At 31.5% G+C, this 27,370-nt stretch overlaps 1 protein-coding gene across 1 annotated transcript in view; it reads left to right on the forward strand.

Moving 5' to 3' along the window:
- The window catches only part of LOC127708142 (guanylate cyclase 32E-like), an 89,000-nt gene that overhangs the window by 54,135 nt on the left and 7,495 nt on the right, over positions 1-27,370 (forward strand). The window contains exons 8-18 of the mRNA XM_052212981.1: positions 7,975-8,080; positions 11,009-11,087; positions 11,640-11,760; positions 12,590-12,763; positions 13,351-13,455; positions 14,526-14,597; positions 16,006-16,168; positions 21,682-21,831; positions 23,229-23,409; positions 24,411-24,551; positions 25,021-25,144. Coding sequence (XP_052068941.1) covers positions 7,975-8,080; positions 11,009-11,087; positions 11,640-11,760; positions 12,590-12,763; positions 13,351-13,455; positions 14,526-14,597; positions 16,006-16,168; positions 21,682-21,831; positions 23,229-23,409; positions 24,411-24,551; positions 25,021-25,144 — 1,416 coding nt within the window. The remainder of the gene's footprint in view (positions 1-7,974; positions 8,081-11,008; positions 11,088-11,639; positions 11,761-12,589; positions 12,764-13,350; positions 13,456-14,525; positions 14,598-16,005; positions 16,169-21,681; positions 21,832-23,228; positions 23,410-24,410; positions 24,552-25,020; positions 25,145-27,370) is intronic.

Raw genomic sequence — 27,370 nt, forward strand, 5'->3', positions numbered from 1 at the left:
TTCTCCTTATGGTTTACTCAGATAAAACTACGTCACATTTTCCTTGACATATTGCTACGCAACCTCAAAATCGACGGTCCTTCATATTCATGTTATTGAATTAGAACGTCTGTTTTTCATTTTCTTATCAGGAACTGATACATTTAGCGGTTTTCTTTAGGTATAATAGTTTGTGTAAATTTAAAGTAGTATGGAGGTCTTCCGAAATATTAGATAGTTAAGTAGCATAAGACGTTCGGTGTAGATTATAAATGAAATAAGCAAATTTTGAGACAGGAATGCAATTCATTTGAAAGCCTTTTTATTTGAATGGAAAATAAAATATTGGTATTTATCCAATTTTAGATCGGACACACATGTTAAAATTACGCACCTTCTATTATGAATTTTTTTTGGGGGTATTTTTTTTCCGAACTTGATAATTTTTAAGAAAAATTAACAAAATATGCTACAGTTTTGTGTTATCAACTCCTCTTTCAGTTTTTAACCAAAAACATTAAACCTTCACAGAAAGTTTGCACACATTGATAATTTGTCAGCAAAATTTACAAAAGATGGTACCAGTTTTGTGTAAGCAACTCCTGTAGTTTTCAACCTAGATCCTTGAAACTCCAGAATAGTTTCCAATATATTGCAGTTGTGCACCCGATGAGTTTTAATTTTTTTTTCAATTGTGAAAGTTTAATATAAAACAAAACAGATCAAAACACTATTCAGGATTAATTATAGATGAGAACGTCACAGCTATTTAAAAATTAAAATAGCGCAGACAAAAACACATGTATAATACTAAAGCAGTCGCAAAATAAACCATTTAAAAAAACATGCAGTATCAACATAGCTGCTCTTGAAGTGTAATTAGACCCTGCTCCAATAGCGGCACCCGAATGGTTTATTTTATGTAAGACAGCAAAGGTCACAAATATGAAAATGAATAAGTCTATTTTTCAGTCCTTCTTTAGGTAATACAGCAATTTTGATTTTGAAAAATCAATCAAATAATGAGTAATTTTTTGAATCAATTAAAGAGAAAATCTGTGAAGTAAAATTTAAATGCATTTCTTAAGATAATGGAAGAAAACAGTCATCACTTCAAAGGAATAAGATTCATTACAGTTTTGTGACATGAACAACCTTGTTACAAATAAGATGGTCTAGGGTACTGAGAGTATACATTGTAATATCTTAATCAGACAGATATTCCCACGATGGGTTATTTTGGCATACTTAAAGTTCTATTTTCATTGAAATAGTCTCTTCATCACAAACGTACAGAGGCAATTGGAAGAATAAACTGTGTTGGGTCAGTGGACGAGTTTTCTTGTAAGTCACAGTTATTAGGTCGGTTTAAGAAAAACAATGACAATTGTATCAACATTCCAGATGTCTATTTTTTTTTTACATATGTTGTTTGGTTACTTTCTCGCTTGGATTTACTCGATTTCCTTTCGTAGTCATCTTTTGTTCTCTGTTATGTATCACACGTATGGTGATATAACTTATATTCTTCATCTTTATAACAGATTGGAGTATTAGCCTCTATTTTCATTTCGATTAAGCCTGTTTATAGGTAAGATTTTTTTCTTTTATCTTTAGTCCATAATCCTTTTTTTAATGCTTGTTATTTAGGTTTATCAAATTGATCAAATACTTCATTTTATACAAGGAAAACGAACGATTTCGGTATTTTCCTAATCCTATATCGCTGTAACCAATATTATTTTGATCAGATTCGAATTCTTTACCTTTACATATATATTCTTTATATCTATCCCTATTTCTTTTTTTTTTTATTTTGGAGATCATTCTCTATTCTATGAACACCATCCTAACCCTTGTGTCTACTAGTAATGTTGTTTGAAATTCGACGATGTACGCCCTTTTAACTGAACATGATATCGGTGCTTTGTGTTTCTTGTTTTTTGTGTTAGTCTTTTTTGTTTGTCATTCTAACCGATCTGTTGAGTTGAGCCATTTACAACTGATTATACAATTTGGTCTTATGTTATGGTATTACATCACTGTCTCAGGTTAGAGGGATTGAGGGCTCACAAACATGTTTAACCCCGCAAAATTTTTGACGTTGCTGTCCCAATTCAAGAGCCTGTACTTCAGTGGTTGTCGTTGGTTCATATCTGTCATATTTATTTTTATAAATTGTATTGTCATAAATTAGAACGTTAGTTTTCTCGTTTGAAATGTTTTTATGGACTTCCCCCTTTTTTAATTTACCTTGGAGTATACGTCGGTATTTTTGTTCTACTTTTTTCCTCATATTTTTCATGTCGGTGCCTTTTATAGCTGACTACACGGTATGGGTTTTTTGAAGGCCGTATAGTGCCGTATAATTGCTTACATCCACGTGATTTGATCTCTGGTGGAAAGTTGAGGCATTGGCAATCATACCACATCTCCTTAATTTTATATAAAATCTTGTCATATATTGCAGATTTTTAAAAAGAACAAAGTTTCATAAGTCACATTTTACAAATATTTTGTCCTCGTGCATCACTGAAGCGACACTTCTTGTCGCAATGCACATCTGGTGCAATATGATTGGTACCGTTATTGTTATAACTACCACTGGGTCTATATATCTGCTAGTAGGCTTTACGTCCATTAGTGTATCATCATCCAAAAACATCTCACAAGTTGACTGTAGATGAATTTGGCTATTTATATGTAGGTCTCTTTTGGTCAATTAGCTCTTCCACGTGTTCATGTGTTTTACATCCTTGACTTTAAAAGATGTTGGGTTTGAGCGTTCAAGTTGAATGTAAATCCCGAAGAATGCTTAGGTCGCACGAAATTAATAGTGTTATTTTCACTCATTCAGTAGCTCAGTACTTTTGTACTGGCAAGAAATACGGACTATGTTTAATTGAAATAACTAATTATAATTGATGTAAATCTTACAAAATCTGTTTAAATCAAGGCAAGTGTCTCCCTCATGCATATTATTTATTCCTTGTCCAGATGTTGCTACATGTTCACATTTTAGTCCTTTTGGGTATATCAGATCTTCAAAGTTTGTATTAGGTTTTATATTTTTCAAATATTTTGGCCACGAGCATCACTGAAAAGACCTTAATTGTCGCAAATCGAATTTTCTGCAGTTAATTTAGTACTGTTAATATTGTGTTACAAGTTAATTATATTGTTCAAATTTGATAAGACCATAAAAGTTGAAATAATTCAAATCATGGTTATCCATAAACATACAATAGTCTACTTTACAGGGGTGGACTTTAAGAAATTGAAACAAAATCATGGCTATAAGATAGAAAAAACACACAGAAAACTAAAGGTTAAGCAAAACGAGTACCATCAAAAATCGGGTTTGAATTCTGTTAAGTGCTCCAGAAACGTAAACAGTTCCCTAATGATACTTCTAATTTTATGCAAGTTAAAGTCACGTGGTAATTGGCATTGAGAGATGTCACATGGGAAAATGGAGGGATTGTAAATAAAACTCTCATCAAAGATACCAGGCTTATAGATAGTTTAGTCTACAAATGACTCATCACTGGCGACCGAATCAAAATCGGTTGATGATATAAATCGTCGAACGGGACACGTGATATTTCATATTTATCATATATTTATCTGTATTTTATAATCTTTACGATTGTATCCAAATAAAGATAAAAACGCATGATTCCATGCTAGCCCGATTGTATTTTATCTATTATCAGGAACTAGCTTTAAATTTTAGGTCAATAAGAAATCGGTCTACACACCTCGATGTATAGAACCCAATGCTAAGTCTTATGTGCAGTGTTTTTATTTTTATTTCTCTTTGTAGTAAATCGATTCCTAATAATTCAAATTTATTTATTTGGAAAAAAAGTTTTAGATATACCTTTAAAGAGACACTGACCCAAAGACAAAAATAACCAAAGTATAGAGAACGATGTACAGTCTTCAAAAGTAAATAGGTGTCTATACAATATGTCAAGCTCTTAATTGTCCCGAGTCTATAAAAATTGTGAATAAATTAAACAGACTATATCATAGATCTGCCATTGACCCAAAATTCTCTAAATAATAGTGTTGTCAATGATTAACCGGTTAATACCAAAATCATTAACCGGTTAATCGGATATAATATGTATATCTAAATAAAAAAGAAACAGGTTGCTTTTTTTTTTTTAAAAAAGACAATACGTGAACCTTAGAGCTTTTTTATTCTAATTATTAATTCAACTGAATAAGAAATTATATATCAGTGTTTGCATGGTCATGTGTGTGGAAGATAATATTTTCTTTTTATTGTAAATCATTACAATTTTGGCATGTTGAGAGAAGTGTTAAATATAAAGCAATGAGGAAAAAAAAAAAAGATTCCCAGACGTATAATTTCTTAAAGAATAATAATGATTCAAAACATAGGGAACACATGTACCTTCTTCCAAAAATTCATAAAATTAATCTAGAAATAAGTAATGAGGCATTGCGAACTGGTCAGCTAGCAGGACACATTAATGTTCGTTACCGACCAATCATCAATAAATGCAACTCTCCCGCGAGAGATACTTACTTGATTTAATTATAAAACCATTATTGAAGAGGCATAACTTTAACATTCAAGATAAAAAGATTCCATTAATAAAATAGAGTCACACAAGGTCAAAAAAGAATGCATTCTTATTGCCTACGATGTACGTCAAGGTACACAAATATGATCATTGATAATTTAGAAGAAACTGTTATCAATGCATTAGAATTAATTGACACACAGAAGAATACTCTTTAAAGATTCTCAACAAAATAGATTTAACTGCATTTGTTAAATTAATTCTTAAAAACAATGAATTTGAGTTTAATGTACTGTTATACAAACACATTATAGGAGCGCCCATGGGTGGTATATTTTCACCAACATGCATGCACAGATCTGTATCTGTCTGTCCTATTCATTAAAATCTTAGATAAGTTCAAATAGAGAGAAAACATCAAATTACACTGTCAATAGGGATGACGGTTTTATGGTCTTCACAGGCAAATTAGAGCAAGTTGAAGATTTCTTTAACCTAGCAAACGAAATTGACCATCTACTTTAGTTCTAATATGAGGTGTCGACATCTAGTATGACCTATTTAGAGGGTGGTAAAGGGTTATTTTCGTGCAACGTTTTCGGCCTTTTTATTTCACGTGATTTCGTGTTTCGACGTTTTATTTCTCGTTTTCTCGTGTTTGGTTCGACGTGCGTGCTTCATGTTTTCCCTTAATTATTTCCGTGTTTTGTGTCGGTACTCTTATTTTCACGTGCTTGTCCCGCATTAGATTAAAAAGTAAACCGGGACTAATTCAAAGTCAGCCGAGATATTGTTTTAAATTGTAAACTAATTAACTGGTCCCAAGATATTTATTGATAGCCTATTGTATTACTATGATAAATCGTATGCAACTAGAGGACGCTAAAAAGTGACCACATGCAGGGTCGCCATGACAATTTATAATGACTGCATGATCTCCAAGAACGGCTGAGTAATAACTGTTGGTACTTTTTTCCTAAATATTTACGATTTTATTCCTTGGCTTCGTTTTTTCAGAGTGTTTTTTTCCGTGCAACGTTTTTGCGATTTGTTATTTCACGTGTTTCCGTGTTCAGACACCCCCCCCCCCCCCCCTTTTTTTTTTACCACCCTCTATTTAGATACCGAAGTGTACAAAGGTGATCGATTCCATAATAATGGAATTCTTGATGTAAAGTCACGTATATTAAAACACAGAAATGTATCAATATTTACCAATCACTATTGCACATCCAAAACACACATACATTTGAGAGTATTAATTTACAGTGTGTAAATAATATAAGAAATAATAGGGACATCAATGAATTAAATAAACATTTAATTAGCTTACAAGATAACTTAATTGATAGAGAATACTGTTAAAAGAAAACAGTAAAAGTTGTAAAAAATGTATATTAACGAATAGTCTTTTAATATTTTACTTGTTTTATTTTCATTTGAAACAATTTTTTTTTATCTGATTTGTCAAAATGACAAGTATGCATAATGATTTTATTGTTACAAATCAAATCCCAAAGCCCACTATAACTCATTATGTAGAAGCCACAGCACTATTTTAAAATATCCCTCTGTGAATATCTAGACACAGATGTTTGATACCATATGCATAGGTCGTTATAATAAAATCTTGACCATTTATCTTTCACTTGTTTATCAAAGGGTACAACTGTCAACCTTGCTCAAGTCAGTAAACCCTTGCAATGCATTAAATGTAGCTATACAATAAATATACATGTTTGAAAAGGATCTATAGATTGTTTATTATCATATATTAGATAAGTGAATTAGCGATCTGTGAAAATTCTTTATTGTCATGTTTTTAAATATCTTAGATACCCCGTATGGAGGTGCTCTTAATTGCAGGAAGCTTATACAGATAAGATAAATTGGTGTTCCGAATGAACAATAATTTACCTTCCGAATATTCCTCCATAGACTATATTTCTAACTAATTTATATGCGTGAACTCTCAGGGGTTCACGCAAAAAACACAAATACTAGTACTTATATTTGAACATGACCATCGTGGTACTTAATGAGATCAATAAACCAGTACATTATTGACTTAATTAACAATGAATACATTCCAATTTTACCTAATTACCACGAAGACACTTTGTCTTGTATCAGCTTTGGACAAAATCTTAAGTATACATAATTTGTAAAGGTGTGTTAAAACGTACATTGAACAGTTGTAAAAGAGAGGCGAAAGATACTAAAGGGATATTCAAACTCCTCCTAAGTCGGAAGCAAACTGACAATTCCTTTGTAAGAAACGAACAGCTGATCAAACTTTACGAGTTGTTCATTTCATGGTAACTTAATACTGCGTGAACGTAAACGTGCAAAAGCATATTCTAAACGAAATGCTGATTAAAAAGAAAGTAAAATGCAAAATTTGTTTGTTATGTTGATTGATTAATTGTTGTAACGTCCAGTGGAATATATTTCATGCATGTTAAGGATGTGAACAGATTAACAATTAATTCAATGGGCAGGTCCTAGAGTATTGCTCTACCGGCATGGAGAACATTTAGAATGCTACTGGGAAATTGGGTTATTTTAATAAGGACAGAAATTAAGCCTTCAACAGGCCACCTACTTGGAGTTGCTTCAAGGTTTATCAACGCGCGATGAGCGCAACACTTTTTCTATAGTATACACGAGGAGTCGGATTTAATGTCCCCATTATGACCTGACTTGGCTGCGAAATCATACATCCACTCAGACAAAAGGACGCCTCATTTAGAAAGTGTTTTATTGCAGGTCAGAAGAAAAACAAAAGTAACCATATTTTTTATCGCCAACCACCTAGGGTACATCTTCTTTGAACATTAGATTTCATACCAGTTAACCGGTTAAGCGATCGAAAGATTATCCGAGTAACAAGTTAATAACAATGTTCAATTTGACAACACTGCTAAATACCAATTAATCATGGTTACACTGCTGATGGCAAACTGTTCAGACTTTAATGCAGAAAAAGAGACAGATTAATTTTAGTATTGCTTCAAAAATAGATTAGTGAACTGAATAATATTCCGAAAAATTCCAGACGTTGTTTTGTAACAGCAAAGCATTACAAAAACCTTTATGAATGAGTCTATTGAAGCCATAGCGAAAGATTTCATAAACGTGTGAACTTTATTGATAATATTCCGTAAAATTCCTGTTATAGTCATTATATGGGCTATACTTTGGTTTTTCTTCGACCACCATATAGTAAATTAATTCACTATTCCACCTATGCATGCTATTGTAGCAGTTCATTCGATTCATTTCTAAGTCAGATTTACAAATGTATGTCTGTCTGCATATCAAATGCTTCATCTTCCTTGAGATGAAACAAATTTTCAATTGTTTGATAATTGATTCAAATATTAATTCTTAAAGAAAACTTGAAAATTATTTATATTAATGTATTTTATTTTAGAAATTTACATTTTACAAAAACGAGGAAATATCATGGCCTGATGATAAGATACCTATAGACGAACCAGAATGCGGATATCGGGGTCAAAAATGTATACATCCTGTCAGTAAGTGGAATTTTAAGTATGAATGACTGCAAATATTTTCTAACAGCACTGTAGTTAACCTTTCATAATAGTACTTAGAACATTTTTTGTCATCCTAAAGTCCTCCAGATTCACTTCAGACTGCCATCTTGCTTTACTTCATGTAATTGGTTTTCCAGAAAAAGAATGTAATTGCAATGATATAGGAGTCACTTGATACCATAGTAATGGAACACATAAATAAAAATAAGATGGTCCATCAGTGGCTTACGCATATGGCTTTATTGATTTTATTTGCCAAAAAAAAAAACAAATCAGTAGTACAAAAAGGTTGTTTATACGAACGAATTGGTTATTGAAAATCTCCTGCTGAATGATAATCGGATTTATTGACCGTAGCAGTTTTATTGCATTCATGCTGAATTAATTGAATTTACCTGATATAAATGATTCCTTAAAGATAAGACCAGACAAATTGTCTAGATGACAGAAACCAGAAATTATAAGGGTATCAAGTATTCAGCATTTCAACGTTTACTTTGAAATCTACAGGTGTTCATGAAGACACTAATGCAAAGAAATGTAAAGATATGACAATTAGGACATGTGGTATGAATACCTGCATGTATGAGACAACTATCAATTGAAAACCATACAAAAAATGTATCAACAATTACTGTTCAATGTACGGTCGTCAACATTGTGCAAACCCTATCCCACAGAGTAAACTATAAAAGGCTCCCAGAAAAAAAAATGAAACCATTTAAAAGAGAAAACCAACTGCCTGAATGATACTACAACAATTAACAAAAACAAATAGTTGTAAACAGTAACATACAGCTACCACTGGATTACAGGCATACAAAGAATGCAGCGAATTTATTTTAGGTCATTTTTGTTTATATAGCTCTTCAACTGTTAGGTTTTATACATCTTTGGCTTTCAAATATTCGGCTTTGAGCGTTCCTGATGAAGGTAAATCCAGAAAAGCGCTTCGGACACATTACATTTATAACGTGTTGTTTTCATTTTTTAAACATGTCCAAACCGGGGAGAGTGTTGTAACAAGCACAAAATAAAAATTACAAACTGTATATTCAGTCGAAAGGGGCTTGATTTATCAGATCCGTACTTAGCAGAACATCACTAGCAAAAAAAACAACAAAATACACAAAGTTTCGATCTAAGAGTACTCGTAGTTATTAAAATTTAGTAGAAAGCAAAATTTCAACTAATTAATAAACGAAACTAAATTATCAATCAGTACAACTCCAACAAATTTAGTGTAAAGTCATAAGCTGTGGAATGATATTGCTACACTTTCTCTATATAAATCTTCAAATTGTAAACTTTTTTTTTGTGCTGTTTAAATATTATTTTGAAACACCATGAACTCGATATTGGTTTCACCATTACTGGTTTTCCGATCAGTAATACAATTTTTAAATGATTAGTATTCGGTATATAATTCTGGTAACTTGGACACTCACAAAGCAAGATGACTTTCTGTTTTATCTTGGATCATGCTGAATTTGGTCATATTTCTACAGTAATAGTTCCTTCTTGGAGGCCTGAATATAGTTGAACCCGGTTTTACTTGTTTTAAATGTTAACAAATGAATTCGTGGCTGCATGTTGGTATGTAATACATTCATTCAACTTGATGGTAATTTTTTCATGATATGTTTCTCAACTACCCACAATTCAGTGAGTGCTTGCATCTCATATTTCCCAGTGAATTCGAAATTATTTTATATTGAAATTAAGGATACTACCGCTGAATGTTGATATGTAATACTTTCATTCAACATGATGGTAACTTTTCATGATATGTCACTCAATTACCCACATTTCAGTGAGTGCTTGCATGAGTGAACTTGAAATTTTGTTATATTGAAATTAAAGACACTGCCGAAACTAGGAGGTCTGTTTCATATCTTGATATTTTCCTCGATATTGAGTACGACTTCAAACCAGAATCAATGACAAACGTGATAATTTCATCTTTTAAATTGTCAACTTTCCATTTCTCACAGCCCTCTGCTCAATCTGATGGATGGCGTTTACATTTCTCAACTCATAGTTACGATTGTGCATGTTCACACTATACATACTTAATTGGCAGGGGTATGATCCTTACACACAAACTGCTCAACAGAGTTATAATGATGAATGACTGAAATCGACACTACATAATTTTTACAGTTTCCATCACAAATTGGTTGACAGAAACAAAATGTCTGTGTTTCAACTCACTATCGACATGTTCTCTCTCTCCGTTCAGAGTACATGCCATTCCAACTGTTGGTTTTGTTTTGTTACTTTGATTTGTCTCCTAAATTAATTTATGAAATTTGATCATCGGTAAACTACTGTTGCTGATAATGTACCAAGTTGCGTCATGGAAAATTTCCTGTTTATGAATATGCGATTGCTGCAGACGTCATTTACGAGAACGTAGATACTTAATTTATGAATTAATCAATTGTTCCATCGTTCAAAAGTACAGAGATTCTTATCATAAACTATTTCTGAGTACAGAAGTATGAAATTCGATCCTAGAAAGGGCGTCTTTGTCCCATCGTATGGCGTTTACATATCTTAGTTAATACGTTCCTCTGGTACAAGTTTACATCATACGGAATTCATTAACATGGGTGTGTTTCGGACAAAACAACTGATCCAACCGAAAAACGAGAAAAACAGACTGAAATTGACACTAAATAAGTTCTATGGTCACCACCAAGAGATGGTTGACCGATACGATGTGTGTGTGTGTGTGTGTCTTCAATCACTAGCGCCCTATTTCGAGTGGATATTCTAATGGCGAGAGATTCATGCATATCAGGACGCTTATCTTGTCGGTACATTCGGTCCAAAACAAACTTGGTATTTATCGGTATTTAACTCCCCCAGACAATACTCGAGTCATTTTATTCTTGTTTTCAGCTTACACGTCAGAGATATTGTTTGGTGTTGCAGGAGGGATTTGCCTTATTACAATTATTATAGCTGTATTAATCTATAGGTAAGGTTAAATGAAGATTAGATAATTTTCTTAATTTTTTTAATTATTTATCATGGTTTGATGAATCGGGAAAATTGGTTACATTTTTTGTAACTCAAAATTCATAAGCCGACATGAGTTTTGGATTTAATTGATTGAGTGATCCTTGTTCGGTATTCCAGCTTTCGATGTCTGAATTGTTTTTGTTTTTTGTCTTTATTACCATTAAAAATGTATTACAGAAAAGTTGTCTCTATTGAATAAATTCATAAATTGTTCTAGAATATTTTTCTTGAGGTGAAACGTTGTACTTCTTTTTAATTTTTTTGTTACTTGATTTAGTTAGAATTTTTTTTAACTTATCCATCACACTAAAGGTTTTCTGTTGAAAAATTATCGTTGAAAGTACATTTGTTTATTTAATGTAAATTACATGAATATTGAATGATATTTCATAAATAATATTAGAACTTGACTTAGCACAACCATAATGTTTAAAGATATGTAGTTTAATCTTACTCTGTCATATTTATTGTGCAAAGATGACATTTCAATAAACGAATTTTATCGAAGGAACTGGAGATATGAACAGGAATTAGCTAGTTTATTATGGAAACTTGAATGCCGAGATATTGTACTGGAGAACCAATGTGGAGTTCCAAAGTCAGTCCTTGCTAATGGAAATATTGCTTGGGTAATGTTTTGTTTCTTGCTGTGGTAATGTAAATTTGCATTACTTGTTATATAACTCATAAATATGTGAAAACTAATGTCCTCTAGACCAGCTTGATTAAATTTAGTAGAAAATTGTGAGTCTTTTGTAGACAAAACGCGCGACTGGCGTACAACATTTTAATCCCGGTATCTATGATGAGTTTATTTGTAAAGTAATGGCTTTAAACTAGATACCTCTAGATAGATTAATCATTGCAATTATGGGTCTTTTGTTTAGTTTAACAAAATGATAGCTGGCTTTCTGCCAATTGTATTAATGCATTATGCAAATGGTAACGGTAGAATGTGGAATGTTATACAAATTCATCACGCGTATGGAACGGTTATTAAAGGATAAGATTATCTTTTGGTCAAATATTGCCTTGAATATCTTGTCAACACTGTGCTGAATGGTATCTAATGAAGAAAGCTTCTCAAAAAGATTTTTTTTAAATGAAATCAATATATCAAAATCGGGAGACGATACCACTGAGGGAAGATTGAATGTCAATCACAAACGTTAAATTGATAGAAGACAAGACAACTCCACTGACAAAATAAACTAGATGATCACCTATACAATAGTCCACAAAAACACTAAACAGAAAACTACAGACGGATAAACAAAAAAGGTGTTGGTTAAGTCAGGTACACCATTCAGTGCAATATTATTTTTGATTTATAATCAATATAGAAATCACAACTAATAAAACTACTTACATATGGTCTTTATGGTTCCCATATATTTTTTAACATACACTTGGTATACAATCGTTATATATTTGTAAATTTTTTTTATTTATTTGTAGAGGAGCTCTTTGTTCAGAGCTACTAGCCAGCTCTCACTGGGGTCACAAGTCGAAACGGATTACAGACAATTTTTTACATGTGTTGGGACATTGAAAGGAACAATAGTTGCTGTAAAAATGGTTAATAAGAAAAGTGTGGAGATTACCAGAAACATTCAAAAAGAATTGAAAGTCGTAAGTAGCAAGACATAATGATGAAATAGTTATTATATGTATCACAAATTGCTTTAATCAGTTGTTTTATTTTACTTTTTTCCTTTAGTACTTTTAACAGTAAACATAATATAATGCAATTATTACAGTTATTGCTTTAATAAGTTGAAGTAAAGGCCTATTGTGGTTTCTGAGCTACGGTAATGAATTATTTACTATTTTAACTTATAAGTTACCTTCATTTTTAACTATTTCTATAACGTTGAAATTATTAAAAGGGTAACATCTGCTAAGGTTACTTATATTAACTTTAAATGGAATAAAATAACAAGCCAGTTTTTTTTTCTCATTAGCTTTTGAACATTGCAACAAAATAAACATGAGAATTAAATAATGCAAAATTCTAATTTGATAAACATTTTGGAAACTTAAATAATAAGCACTGAATCCATATCCATTATTGTTTACAAGATTCTGTGTGCTGTTGCTGTAGAGTTTGATTCACTGTTGTAAGGTAGAAAAAAAGTTTGTTTACTCTTCTTCAATACTTTGCTGAAGTTATTTGTTGTCGTTATGATTGGCAAATAAACTATAATCTTTTTTCATAGATGAGGGAACTTCGCCATGATAATTTGAATCCATTCCTGGGAGCTTGTATTGATAGTCCGGTGATCATGATTGTCACAGCTTACTGTTCAAAAGGAAGTCTACAGGTATAGATTTTGTCAATCAGAAATCTACTGAAGTACAAAAGAGAATTTTGGTTAAAATTGGTAACCATTGTCACTACAAAAAGCTTTTAATTCACACAGACAAAGTGTTGCCGAGACTTTTCACCTAAAATATAGATTTCAAACATTACAGCATATGTCATTTTCAAGACGAATTGTAGTAATCGATCTAATCATACTCTATTATAACATTTTTTTAAATACAAAAGGTGCTTTCATATGACGAGAAATATATACAATTTGAAAAGTCATAATGCAGGAAAAAGTAATTCTGATAAAAACTTTACTTATTGAAACTGTAATGAAACTGTTTTACAAGTAACAAACTATATTTACTTAATTAGACATTTTAAATCGCCTAAACGAAGTTGAGAGTTCATTTTGCTTAGTCTTTAGTTTTCTATTTTGTCTTTTGTAGACTTGTTTGTCTTTTGGTCTCTTTATGGTTTTTTTTTCATTGCATTGTCAGTTCGTTAACGACTTTTTAGTTGAATATTCCTTTGGTATGATTCTCTTCTCTTGGAGTTTCCATGTGCGCGTCCGCATTCAGTCTCTAGATACTTAAACACATTAAGTTACTTATACATGTCTGTTTTAGAGACCGACCATGTGGTTTATCATGAAGGTCTTCAGACCTTAATTTCACGATTCGGTGATTATTTTATGTTTTAACCTCATTATTAATAACTGTTACGACCGCGTTCAAATTTCAGAAACAATGATTTAACCTGAAGGTCACATGGTCACCAACATTTTCGTTTTAATGATTTATGTAGTTTTTTTGTCCGAGTTCAGTTTTCAAATAGAAAGACTCGGTCCATTCAGAATGGAATAAAGTTTCACTTTGACATCTGTTTAAATTGTTATATTTGGTGTATCAAGGCAGTTTTAAGAAGATACGAACTTTCTAATCTTGGACAAATAGTGTTTATTTATTCGTTGCATGCTAATGATATTAAAACAAAAGTGTCGTGTGGGATAGCTTTGGTTAAAATTAACACAATTTGATATAATAAAGTAAGATATGTGTTTAGTCTTTCATTATTTTATAGGATGTTCTAGAAAATGATGACATTCAGCTAGATTCAATGTTCATTGCTTCCATTGTATTCGATATAATTCGAGTAAGTTTTTATCTATTTGTTTTTATATCTTTGTCAAATATAAGGTAAATGTTTTACCATGAATAATGGATGTCTTGTCTTTTGCTATATCCTATTGAAGGACAATCTTTTGAAACGGATATTGGTCCTGTAAAGTTATTACTGGATTACGGCTTGAAGATGCAAAATTTCCCAAAAACGAAAAAAACATTATCTGATTCTCTAAATTTTTTTTAATTTATAAATGCTAACATATAGTCTACTCGGTGTATTGTCAAAAACATTATTTGTGATACCATTGTGACATTTTTTCGACTTGATTGTTATCTTGACATGTTCTCCTTTTTAGACAAAAATATCTCAGGGCAAACACAAAAATGTATAATAAAATGTTGTTAAAATCAAAAGGTTTATCCGTCATATATCGTTGACATAGCAATATCGCTATCAAAGATATTGTTTTCCGCTTATTTCCGCTTTACTTTATTTTAGATTAAGGATTTTTTTTAAGCACCATTAAGGACATTTCCTTTCTGGAAATGCGCTACTGGATCTTTAATCTCGATACTGTTCGATAATGCTATTAAAACTTGATATACCTCTGCTAATGAGTGTGAGTTATAAATGGTAAAACTATTCCGGTAGCTCAGTATTTTGTGGATGGCATGATTGTTTTAAATAATTTTGTATTGGCAAAACAAAAGAAAAGAATTTGGAAACGTAGTATTATCTTCGTTTTGTATATCTTTTATATATAGCTTAATTTTGGATCTACACCTTTTTTTATGCTGAAAATTCAATAGTTATTACCTTTGATTATCTGAAAAATAACTTTTCTGTCAGTAGCTCGAAAATCTGATTCCAATTTTTTCCTCAACCCCAACTCAACCAATGACCATATTACAATGATACATTCAGAAAATTGTCCACATCTAATGACATAATACATCTTTATTTTTTCCCTCTGTTTGATTTCCTATAGTTTTATTTGACATAGCAAAACATGAATTTTGCCATACCTACAAAAGACATATACCAGTCGTCTTTCATCCGTAATTCCAATCTTAATTAACACCAGGGTTTAAATCAATCTTTACAAAATACTATTTATAGTATGCAAATAATTAAATTTTGTTACTCAATTATTAGTATATGTGGTTTGAAGTTTTTTTTTTTGGGGGGGGGTTTTCAAAACAAAACATTGACTCTGTCATTTCAAAGGGGAGTGAGTGTATGATTGTGTGAGTCCATTTCAAAGACTTTCAGCCTCTTTTTTCTAGGTATTAAATGCAAGTCTTGTGATGGTATATCAACACTAAGTAATCGTACATTGTTTCTAAGAATCCTGATTTATTTTCCTTGAAAAATTCCAGGCTAACGTTTGCTGGCTTGCACAATGTGTAAATCTATTCCTTTACTGTAATTGTAGGGTCTCATGTATCTGTACAGCACTGAAATAAAGTCCCATGGCAGATTGAAGTCCTCAAACTGTTTGGTAGATAGTCGATGGGTGGTGAAAATTTCAGATTTTGGAATGTGTGAATTTCTAAACGGAGCAATAGAAGACTTGGAAGAGTATGCTTATTGCAGAAGTAAGTTGTGATTCAAGTATCACGACAGAGATCGTAAAAAATCAGTCCTTGTGTACATACCCCGTTAATGTCAAACTTTATTTTATATTCAGTTTTACACCTTGTATGTTAAAAATAATATGTAGTTGAAATATTTCATAAGAATTTTTCAAATTAACGCGCCAGTATGAAAATTAGAAAAAAAACGCTTCATAAGAAATAACTTCGTTGTCTTTAGATGTAATCAGACGTGTACAGGATTTTACAGTCGTGTTTACCCTAATATAACTTATATTATTATGATGGGTTGCAATGACAATTCTAGGTTTTATCAGGAATCAAGTTTATTTGGAATTTGGGAGGGGAATTACGAGGTACACTTTAAACAGTAAAGTAGGATAATACGATTATAGGAATTATTGTTCATTTTTAATAGTCATTTGATTGCTAGTGGCATACTTAGTATTCTTAGACACTAAACATGTAACGACATAAAACCGACGCAAAATAAATTTCTATGCGTATGGGTTTTGCTTATTGTTGAAGGACGTACGGTGACTTATAGTTGCTAAGTTCTATGTCATTTGGTCTCTGGTAGAGAGTTAATGTTGTCTCATTGGCAATCATACCACATCTTCTTATTTTTATATTAATAAGCATCGGAGTTTATAAGCACAATTGGACTTGGGTTTAGTTTGTGTCAGTTCTTTTTTTGAAGACAAAACAAGAATAAAATTTCACGATTCAATGTTGTATTCAACCGAGATTCATTGATTGTATACAAATATATATTTACACAGACGAAGGAAATATTAGACAAACAAGTAATTTGCACTAAACGCGTCAATGCGTCACAGCAAATTTAATTTAGATATACTTCTTACTGCACTGATTACTTATTAGAACCTGCTTCGATTGAAATTAAATGTCATTTTATCGGCTTAATGAGTATTCATTTAATAATAACATGTAGTTCATTGGTATTTTACAAAATTGCCAGATGCAAATCACGGAACAAAAAAGCAATACAAACTGTTATATGGCATGTTTGCAGATCATTATGTGGATTTAATCTGCTGGTATGAAATACCGAATAAGAATTAAGCTATGATTCACACTTCAAAGTAATTAATTTAACCTATTAAGATTTAAATCAAAATGTATTTCCGGTCTCTAGTATAATAATAATCTATGTTAGGCAATAGTAACTGTGTCCAATACTTATGAGAGGGGTTTATATAAAAAAAAAATAGAACGCCATAGTTTTATTATTCAAAAGCATCTCATATTTTTGGCTTTCCAAATTTTTGATATCGAGATTACACGATGAAGATAAAATAAGAAGATGTGGTATGTATGATCCCAACTATCTACCAGCTACCATAGTACGAGGATGTCACATTTAGGTCACCGTATGGTTTTCAACAATGAGCAATTCAAAAATAAAGACAACAGCCTGAAATATGACTAAACAATAAACGAAAAACATATATATCAGTCATGCAGCAACCATCACCAACCACTAAATTACAGGCTTTTGAGTTGGAACATGAACATAAAGAATGTGGCGGAGTTTAGCATGTTTCTCCAGAATCAAGTGTTTTTCATTAAGGAAATATTAAACACTCAGTCTGATTAAAAAATCGAATTAACAAAAATCATTTACGCATAGGACACTCCATACATGCATGTGAACGATTTTTTTATATTTTATGCCACACAAGGTGAAATGTCACCAAAACGAATAAAGTCAATTTGGTTTAGTTTAAACAATATTTTATTCAATACATAGTATTCAATTCTGATACATGAAATAAATAGGAGTCAGAAACAAGCAAAATTGTTTTTATTAATCTGTCTCCTAAGATTTGGTTTAAACAGAATGAAACAAATTACTGAGGTATCGTATGAAATACACCATTTCATTATAAAACTGACTGTTTGATGTCAAAGGTTGACATCAGGGGGAAAAGACACAATTTTTCGTTGGTTGTATAAACATTTTTTTTTTGAAGTAATCTGAATTCTTTTGTATTTTGTAAAATTCTGAAAAAATAATCTTTGTATAATCTACTCACCGGTCCACATCTGAAATGAAATGGTATTTGAAATTTTTAAGCAGGTAGCAGAAGGGTTTCGAAAGTATGCCTTCAAAGTGTTTGTTTTGAAAAAAAGCTTAATTCTTTCATAAAATTTTGAAAATTCAACCATACAACGGATGCACACAAAAACATAGACTCACACACAGAATATACCTTATGTTTTTTATTTCTGTTCTTTTACATTATATTTCAAGAATTATGATATGATGTTTTCAAATAATTGACCAAAAAAAAGGGTTAAGTGTTTTAGTGTTATGTTAATGAGTTTAATTTATCTATTTCACCATCACATGATAATGGCTTAGAAATTATTTGTTATTTGTATGGATTATTTTCCCGGTGATTTTCTTTTGCGCCAATTGACATTTCATTTGCGCAACAAAAAAAATTTCATTTGCGCCACAAACCATATTGCATTTGCGCCAATAATACAGTTAAATAGTATACATAATAGATTTATATTGAAATGATAGCTTTAATAATAATGTTACAACATAGATTTTATAGCATAATATGACATATTCATCATAAATTACATATAGTAATAAAGTAAAATTGAAAAAATTAAACATGGATTAATTTCTCTTTGAAAATTTTTATAATGGTTTTCCTGTTCATATATGTTGTGATTCTGGCTTTTCAGCTTTTTTTTTGGCGTACATCAATACGATTTGTCTCCGTTTTTCAAAAACATAATGTTTCCTAAATGTGAGGTCTTAAAAATTACAGACGTATTTTCTCTTCTATTTATCTCTGAAAGAATTATTTATGCCTTTGAATGACACTCAGTTTTGTATGAGAAATGAGTATGAACTCACTTACTAATCTAATGAGAGGAGAGATACTTTAAAACATTTCTTATATGAGCATCGTATTCAGGATACAACTTATATATTAAAACGTTTCCGTTACATCTTATCTGTAAATTGGCGCAAAAGCAGTAATCATTTTTGACGCAAATGAAATACAACCCTGTTGCGCAATGGAAATACTGCATTTTAAAAAAAATTGGCGCAAATGCAATTCGTATATACTTGCATGCTTCAATGAATACATCTTTTCTCGAACAAAAAAATATTGTTTGTTGTCATTAAAACAGAGAAGAAAATGAATGGTAAGATACTGGAGCTAAGACTGATCTACCAAAACGTCTAACATAATTATATCCCTCTTTTTCATTATATCATTTCGCATATTGCTTTTGTATATCCCTTTAAAATAACATTCTTAAGAGGAGCACCGAATTCAGTACAAAACCACTTGCTTATTGAAGGTAATTCTCTGAAATATTTAATTTATATGAATCGCATAACTATTTTTTATGCTAAAATGCAAGATAATCAGGAGTTTATTAAAGAAAACAGCAAAAAGTGATTTTTATTATCAAATTTTGATGTGCACAGTATTTGTATGTTCCACGTCAGTGATTTTGTACCTGTGAAGTTGTGTGCTCTCCATAAACTATCGTCTCTATGTGGTGGACTTTGTTAAATGACATTAAAGTATTTCCATTATTTTACAAATGTGACTAATGCAATAAATATATACAAAAGGTTAACACCAGAGAAATGACTATAAAACTATTATCTTTCCTACTCAGTTGTTCCTACAGCTTCACATTTATCCAACCTAAATAATGTTCTTGATTTCTTATGTTCTCTACTGTTTATATTTTTAACCAGACTTTGCTGTCTCTATATAACAGTTACAATGCACAAACAAACGTGAATATATGTTGTTGACAGACAATACAATTGACAATAGAACTATTTTTTCTTAAAAAAAAATCCGGTTAAAAAGGGATAAGTGATAAATAACAACTTTAAAAAGATTGGAACAGATATGTCATATGAATAAAAAGAAAGGTGTGGTGAAAATGTTGATGAGACAGCAAATCTATAAATAGTTAATATTAAATTCAGACAGCAACTCTATATATAGCTGTTATATTCTAGCATGGGGCATATATATATAGGTCTGTATTCATTCAAGACATATTTCAAACTACACTTTCTTACAAGCTACATATCAAGATATTATATTACAACAGTAAATATTACTAATACAGATAACACGTGTAAAGCAGTTAAGAGTCTGTGTGTGGTCAGAGTACAGTGAGAACTGTTGGATTATATTGATCATGTTTATAGACATGATGATAGATATGACAATAGCTACATGTTAACATTAAATGAGACAGCAAATCTATCTAAAGCTACATGCTAAAATTAAATGAGAAAGCAAATCTATAGAAAGCTACATGTTAAAACATCTAATGAGAAAGCAAATCTATACATAGCTACATGTTAACATTGAATATTCTAAAGATAGCAACAGGTTAACATTAAATATTCTATACATAGCTACATGTAAACATTAAATATTCTATAGATAGCTACATGTTAACATTAAATATTCTATAGATAGCTACATGTTAATAGTAGTTATTCAAAAGAACAGCATACAAAACTGTACATATAAGAGCGTTGAATAAAAACAAAAACAGTTGAGAATTTCTTTGAAATCAGTTAAATAAAAAGCAAAAACAAAAACAAAGCTACAAGAAAAACAATAAATGATACCATATAAACAAAATACTCACATTTTTTGGAAGAAAGCTTGATGTACTTAACCTGCTCATATTGGAATAATGGTTTTCTACACTATGATATCGTCGGCTATAATTTAGAGTATTTTTTTTACAGCTAAGGGATAAACAGTGTAAAAAACACGATCTTGTGCAATATCCTAAGAAATGATAATAAAAGAAACATTTTAGTATTATTTAAAACTATAGATATAGGAATTGATGCTAGTCCAGGAAAAACTAGTTGCAATGACCTAACAACCACAGTTAAATCATAACCTTTATCAATAATTCCCAATGACCTACAACCACTGTTAAATCGTGACCTCTATCAATAAGTCGCAATGACATAACAACCACTGTTAAATCAAAAAGATTGAAGGTTAATTTTAAATGTAATTCCGTTATAAACAATATCAGTTCATTACATACATGTAGGTATCTAAATTTTTTATTTGTACTCCTCCACTCAAATTTCTTTTTTGTACTCCTCCACTCGACGACATGCAATCAATTTGAAACTAATTAAAACAAAGATTTAACACGAAGGCGTTATAAAGATTAGCACTTTGTTTTCCACATGAAGCACCAAAAGAGCGACGCTAGTTATTACAGCATAGTACAAAAGTATTTTTTCAACTTGACCACATATGGCCAAAAATAAAAATAATGGAAAGCATAGGAAATATGGAATGTATTGAGAGCTTGAAACGGATAACGGTTTTGATCTGAAAGACAGCATAATTATGGAACTTTAACTTGATTTGAAATGTACTTAATTTACAAATAACACATCGAACATTTCACTAGATTCTTTAACTATATAAATCTTAATTCATGTCTAGATCTTTTATGGTGTGCTCCTGAACTGCTTAGTATGGACAAGAGACCCCGATGTGGTACACCAGAAGGCGATATTTATTCCTTTGCCATCATACTTTATGAAACTCACGGTCGTAAGGGACCATATGGCGACATGGACATGTCTCCACAAGGTAGTATTTTTATTGCAATACATGCTTTACTGACAAAAAAACTGTAAAAAGTGCATTTTTTGTTGTGTACAAACTAATGTGTTTCTTTATGAACTAAACAACGGAGATTCTGATGATAGAGTGAGACGATTATCAAACACCTTTTCTAATTTTCAAATAAAACACATTAGAGAAAACTTATTCTTCCACTTTTGATAATATAAGCTGACCTAACAACCACTGTTAATGCTCAGCTTTTGCAAACATCTTATATTTCATAAGATGTTTGCAAAAGCTGTGCATTTTAAATAAATTTTGACAAGAAGTGTTCAAGTGACCTTAATTTGAACTCTGGTGGGTACTTGTCTCAATGGCAATCATACCACATCTCCTTATTAGATCACCTGGCCGAAAGGCAAAGTGAGCTTTTCTCATCACTTGGCGTCCATCGACCGTCGTCGTCCGTAAACTTTTACAAAAATCTTCTTCTCTGAAACTACTGGGCCAAATTTGACAAAACTTGGCCACCATCATTATTGGGGTATGTAGTTTAAAAAAGGATTCCGATGACCCCGTCTGTCAACCAAGATTGCCGACATGGCTTAAAAAAAAGAACATAGGGGTAAAATGAATGTTTTGTCTGTTAAGTATCTTGAATACCGCTATGAAAAGAGAAAATCTGACAGGAGCAGATATGCTGAAAATGTTGAGATCTACCAGCTTTCTATTTACGTCAAAACTGTCAGACGACTTCTTATAGGAGTTATTGCTTTTAAAATCAAATTTAGTCATTTTGTCATGTTTATCTTTTCTTTTGAAAACTATAATAGATACAGAGAAATTTGCATTAGATAAATGATCAGCAAGACAAGATAAACGAATAAGTCAGCATAGCTGAAATTATCAGACGACTCTTTATTGGAGTTATTACTCTTTAATGACGATTTTTACCAATTTTATTCGTTTTTGCCTTATATCTTAAAAACAATAAAAGATAGAAAGAAACTTTAAACAGCCAAAATGGTCAATAGGTCAAGATCAAACATGACCGAAATCTTCAATTGACTCCTTATTGAAGTTATGGCCCTTTAATGACGATTTTTCCCAATTTTTCGCATTTTCCGGTTTACTGCCGGATCAGGGGAACTCTAGAAATGACCATATCTATACGCCCTATTCGACCCTTGGGGTCCCTAACTCCCCTGAAAACTGCCATCAAATCAATGGGACTCTAGAAGCGTACACATGTTCTGCCCTTCATGCGATGCTTGGCTCATAAAAATCAGTTTCATCGAAAAAAATTATATTTCAAAGCACATCAATAAAGAGTTCTTATTACTTCAGTTAGATATTATCAGACAATGTAATGTCATACTCTGTTGAAGTAATGAAGTATGATGTGCTTCTTTTGTTTTTAGATATTATAACTAAAGTGAGAGATAATGATGGTGACATTCCTTTCCGTCCACGTCTAGCTGAACTAGATACAGCCCCAAAGTTCGTTACGGAAGTCATTAAAGATTGCTGGGATGAGGTTCCGGAAAGACGTCCGGATTTGAAAACTATACGGACGAGATTGAAATCATTGCAGAAAGGAATGTGAGTAAGGAACAGTAGGCATTTCACGACTTTGATCATGTCGTCTGGTTAAGGAAAAATAAATTGTTTATGATGTGACAGTGTTTTAACGGACATCATGAATTTAGAAATCAAAATAAGTTGGATAACACCTTATGAACACGTTAATGTTATATTTACTGAAACCTATTGTCGAGGTAAATATGAACATTCTTGTACTATTAAACAACAGATCCAAGTTTTTCAAAGGCATCGCTGTTTTTTCAAATTGGTGTTTTGTTTATAGTAGTGACTTAAGATGTATAAACCTTACCTGAAAGAGATTTAAATTCATATACATTCAAAACTGAATTCGAAGATAAAAAAATCATTTTGTTTTACCTTAAAGGAGTCAATGATTGAGTTCAAAATTTAACAATGTTATTTTTATTTTATAGGAGAAGACCATCAATTAGCAATGTATATACATGTATACAAATTATTTTACGGGATAAAAAAATTGATAGCTTAATCAAAATTCAACTGTTTGAAACTATCCTACGTGATAGTGAACAAAACATTAAATCCCCCTTTTCCTCTGAATTTCATATCTACCTCCCGCGACTTGACGAGCAGTTTATATAGCGTTTCAACGCCATTTACACAGCGAAATCATTGTCAATTATAGTATCATGTTCAATATAAAAATAAGGAGGTGTGGTATCATTGACAATGATACAACTGTCCACCAAAGTTCAAATGAAGTGGATGTAACTAGTCATACGCAACCGTACGGCTTGCTTAACTATTGTCTTTAGATATTACGTGTATTCTCAGATATCCATAGCATATTTAATGCGAGTGAGTATACCCTGTTTTTTTGTTAAAATGAGGGGAAAAAACGTACGATAGGTTTATTTGCTTTGCGCACAGGATGTGTTTCTGGAGCACGCTGAAGACCAATATTTTATTCCTAGAATTTTAGTCATTTGAAAACGGCAACATCATTTATTAATGAACGTCGTTTAAATTTTTCTTTCTAGGAAAGCTAATATCTTAGATAATATGATAGCAATAATGGAAAAATATGCCAGCAACTTAGAAGTGCTTGTTGATGAAAGAACAGATCAGCTGATTGAAGAAAAGAAGAAAACTGAGGAATTACTTCATCAGATGTTACCTAAGTAAGATAGTTTACGATGAATACAATTCTTATTCACCAGCATGTAACTTTACTAAATTACGTGAATTTTCCAAACTGCCTTTAATAAAAACTTATCAAAGAACCTTTGATATCTTAGATACCAGGCTTATAATTTCATACGCATGAAATTTCAGTGTAGTTCTGTTTAGGCCACGTTTAGTGTTAATACTCTCAGATGTTTATTTACATTGTACACTGTAATTTTCTTATGAAGTCTATCGGTCCAGATTGTTAAACAAATACCGATATGATATATAAACAAGACTTCAGTCAGCAAAAACAAAACCAAATACATAACGATTACCTACTATGCATGGTGGTATGGCCACCATCCTGATTAAATTAGGATTTCAAATCAAAAAGGAAACACAGTATCTTAAACATAGCCTGACATGATTATCATCTTGTAAATATAACAGACACTGACATACACATTGTTCGTCATTTAGGTTGGTAGCAGAGCAGTTAAAAAGAGGAAAGGAAGTAGAGGCAGAATCATTTGATTCCGTGACAATATACTTCAGTGATATATGTGGATTTACTGCTTTGTCATCTGAAAGTACACCATTTCAGGTAACGTATTTTCCTAGTTGATTAATTTTAATATTGATATTCTGAGGGTTTATCAATAATAATATGGTAGAAGAAGTACAAATGCATACGTTCATGATTTACATTTAGTCATCTTTACTGGACTAGTGTATCCATTCAATGAAAATTAAAACCTATAAGACATAGGCCGCGTTTACATTGAAACTTATTAAGTTGTTAACATCCTCGTGGATTGGCGACCAAATCGCATTTACTTTTTTTTATTTTCATCATAACTCTTCGGCAAACATAGTCGTGAATAAACAAAGACATTAACTCTGAGCATAGACAAACCTGTGCAATTTTAAAAGCTGTATGGAAATGTAATTGATTGGTATGGACAATAGAGGGATACATGTAATAGATTTCTGCACATTGAGGTGGTTTTTACAGTATTACTGAGTGAATAATTCCAAAAGAAGTTCAGGTGTTTGTTTATTTTACCATCTTGTTCAGGTATGAAATAATAGCACATCAAAATTGAGGACAGTTTTGACTTTTCTGAAACACGAAATGTATTTATTTAACATATATTAAGACCCTACAATGTTAAAACTATTCCAGTTGCATATGTATGTTTATACTGAGAGTGAAATTTGTGGTTTAAACCAAATACACCTCAGGTAGTCTATTCCTGGGGTACAAAATCCTTAGTGTTTCGAAAATTTAAAAGTTTTGTAAACAGTTATTTCATAATAAAGACCATATCAATGATAATGCATGTAAACACAGACGTCCTGACTACTGAGCTAGTGATACCATCGAAAAGAAAACCTCAACAAGCATTGGCATCTACCCAGTGGTTGTATATAATACTCATCATAGATAACAGGCTTAAATTTTTGTACGCCAGACACGTGTTTCGTCCACAAAAGACTAATCAGTGGCGCTCGATTCAAAAGAGTTAAAAAGACCAAATAAAGTACGACGTTGAAGAGCATTGAGGACCCAATAGTTCAAATAGTATTGCCGAATGCAGCTTTAGTAGTCTATGTATTTGGTAGAAAATCCTTATTTTTTCGAAAAAATAAAAGGCTTAAAATTTTGTACGACAGACGCGTGTTTCGTCTACAAAAGACTAATCCGTGACGCTCTTTTCAAAAGAGTTAGAATATGTCAAATAAATCACGACGTTGAAGAGCATTGAGGACCCAATAGTTCAAATGGTATTACCAAATGCCGCTACGGTAGTCTATTCCTTGGGTAGAAGATCTTAAGTGTTTCGAAAAATTTAAAATTTTGTTAACAGTTAATTTATAATTATGACCACATCAATTCATGTGAACACAGAATACCGTTTCGTCTACAGAAGACTCATAAGTGGCACTCGAATTAAAGCAGTAAGAAGGTCAAATCAATACGAAGTTGAAAAGCCAAATGGATACGAAGTTGAACGAAACCTCAGTCTAAGGACTCAAAACATAATGTACCATAGAGATTGTTTAATAAATATTACCGGCAGTAAATCTATAACAAGAGAAATAACTCAAACTTCTTAAATTAATTTACTTAGATAAATTTCAAGACCATATTGGTATTTGAACTTACCAAGTACAATCCTACTCTTTATACGGATGCTCATATAGCAGGGGCTTTAGTCGAACCAGACCAGATGGGTCTGCAGACTATACTAATATTTTACAAAATCAAATTTTGGTGGTATTATTTTAAGTTTTGCTAGAAACTTCATTGATAATAATAGGAAAGTTGTATGAATATCAAATATAACGAAAAGACCGAGATATTTGGAATTATACAAAATAATAATAATTCGCAATTATGCATATTTTATTGATTATACCTTCCATGTTGGGTTATTTGCTTGCATATGGGACTTTAGCTAGTTAACTGTCTTGATCTTTAAAATTGTCCGTTGATAAATTTAGAAATGATTACGAAACTAAGGTGTCAACTCCCTCAGGCACAGATGACCTTAGATGGATTTAACTATCATTTTTATGTCCTTTTTTGTCAAATAACTCTTTAACTGTTTCGGTTTTTATACATCCTTAGCTTTTAAATATTCGGCATTGAGCCTTCTTGATGAAGGTAGATAAAAAAAAGCGCTTCGGACACATGAAATTCATAATGCATTGTATTATAGTTTTGTGTTTTAAAGCACATCTTCACGAATAAATCTGCAGTTTTGTTTAGTTGTGTTTTATTCCAAAAATGAACTAAGAGATATCATTGTAGGAAAACTCCCAG

The sequence above is a fragment of the Mytilus californianus genome, unplaced genomic scaffold (genome assembly GCF_021869535.1).
Source record: "Mytilus californianus isolate M0D057914Y unplaced genomic scaffold, xbMytCali1.0.p SCAF_7, whole genome shotgun sequence".
NCBI lineage: Eukaryota > Metazoa > Mollusca > Bivalvia > Mytilida > Mytilidae > Mytilus > Mytilus californianus.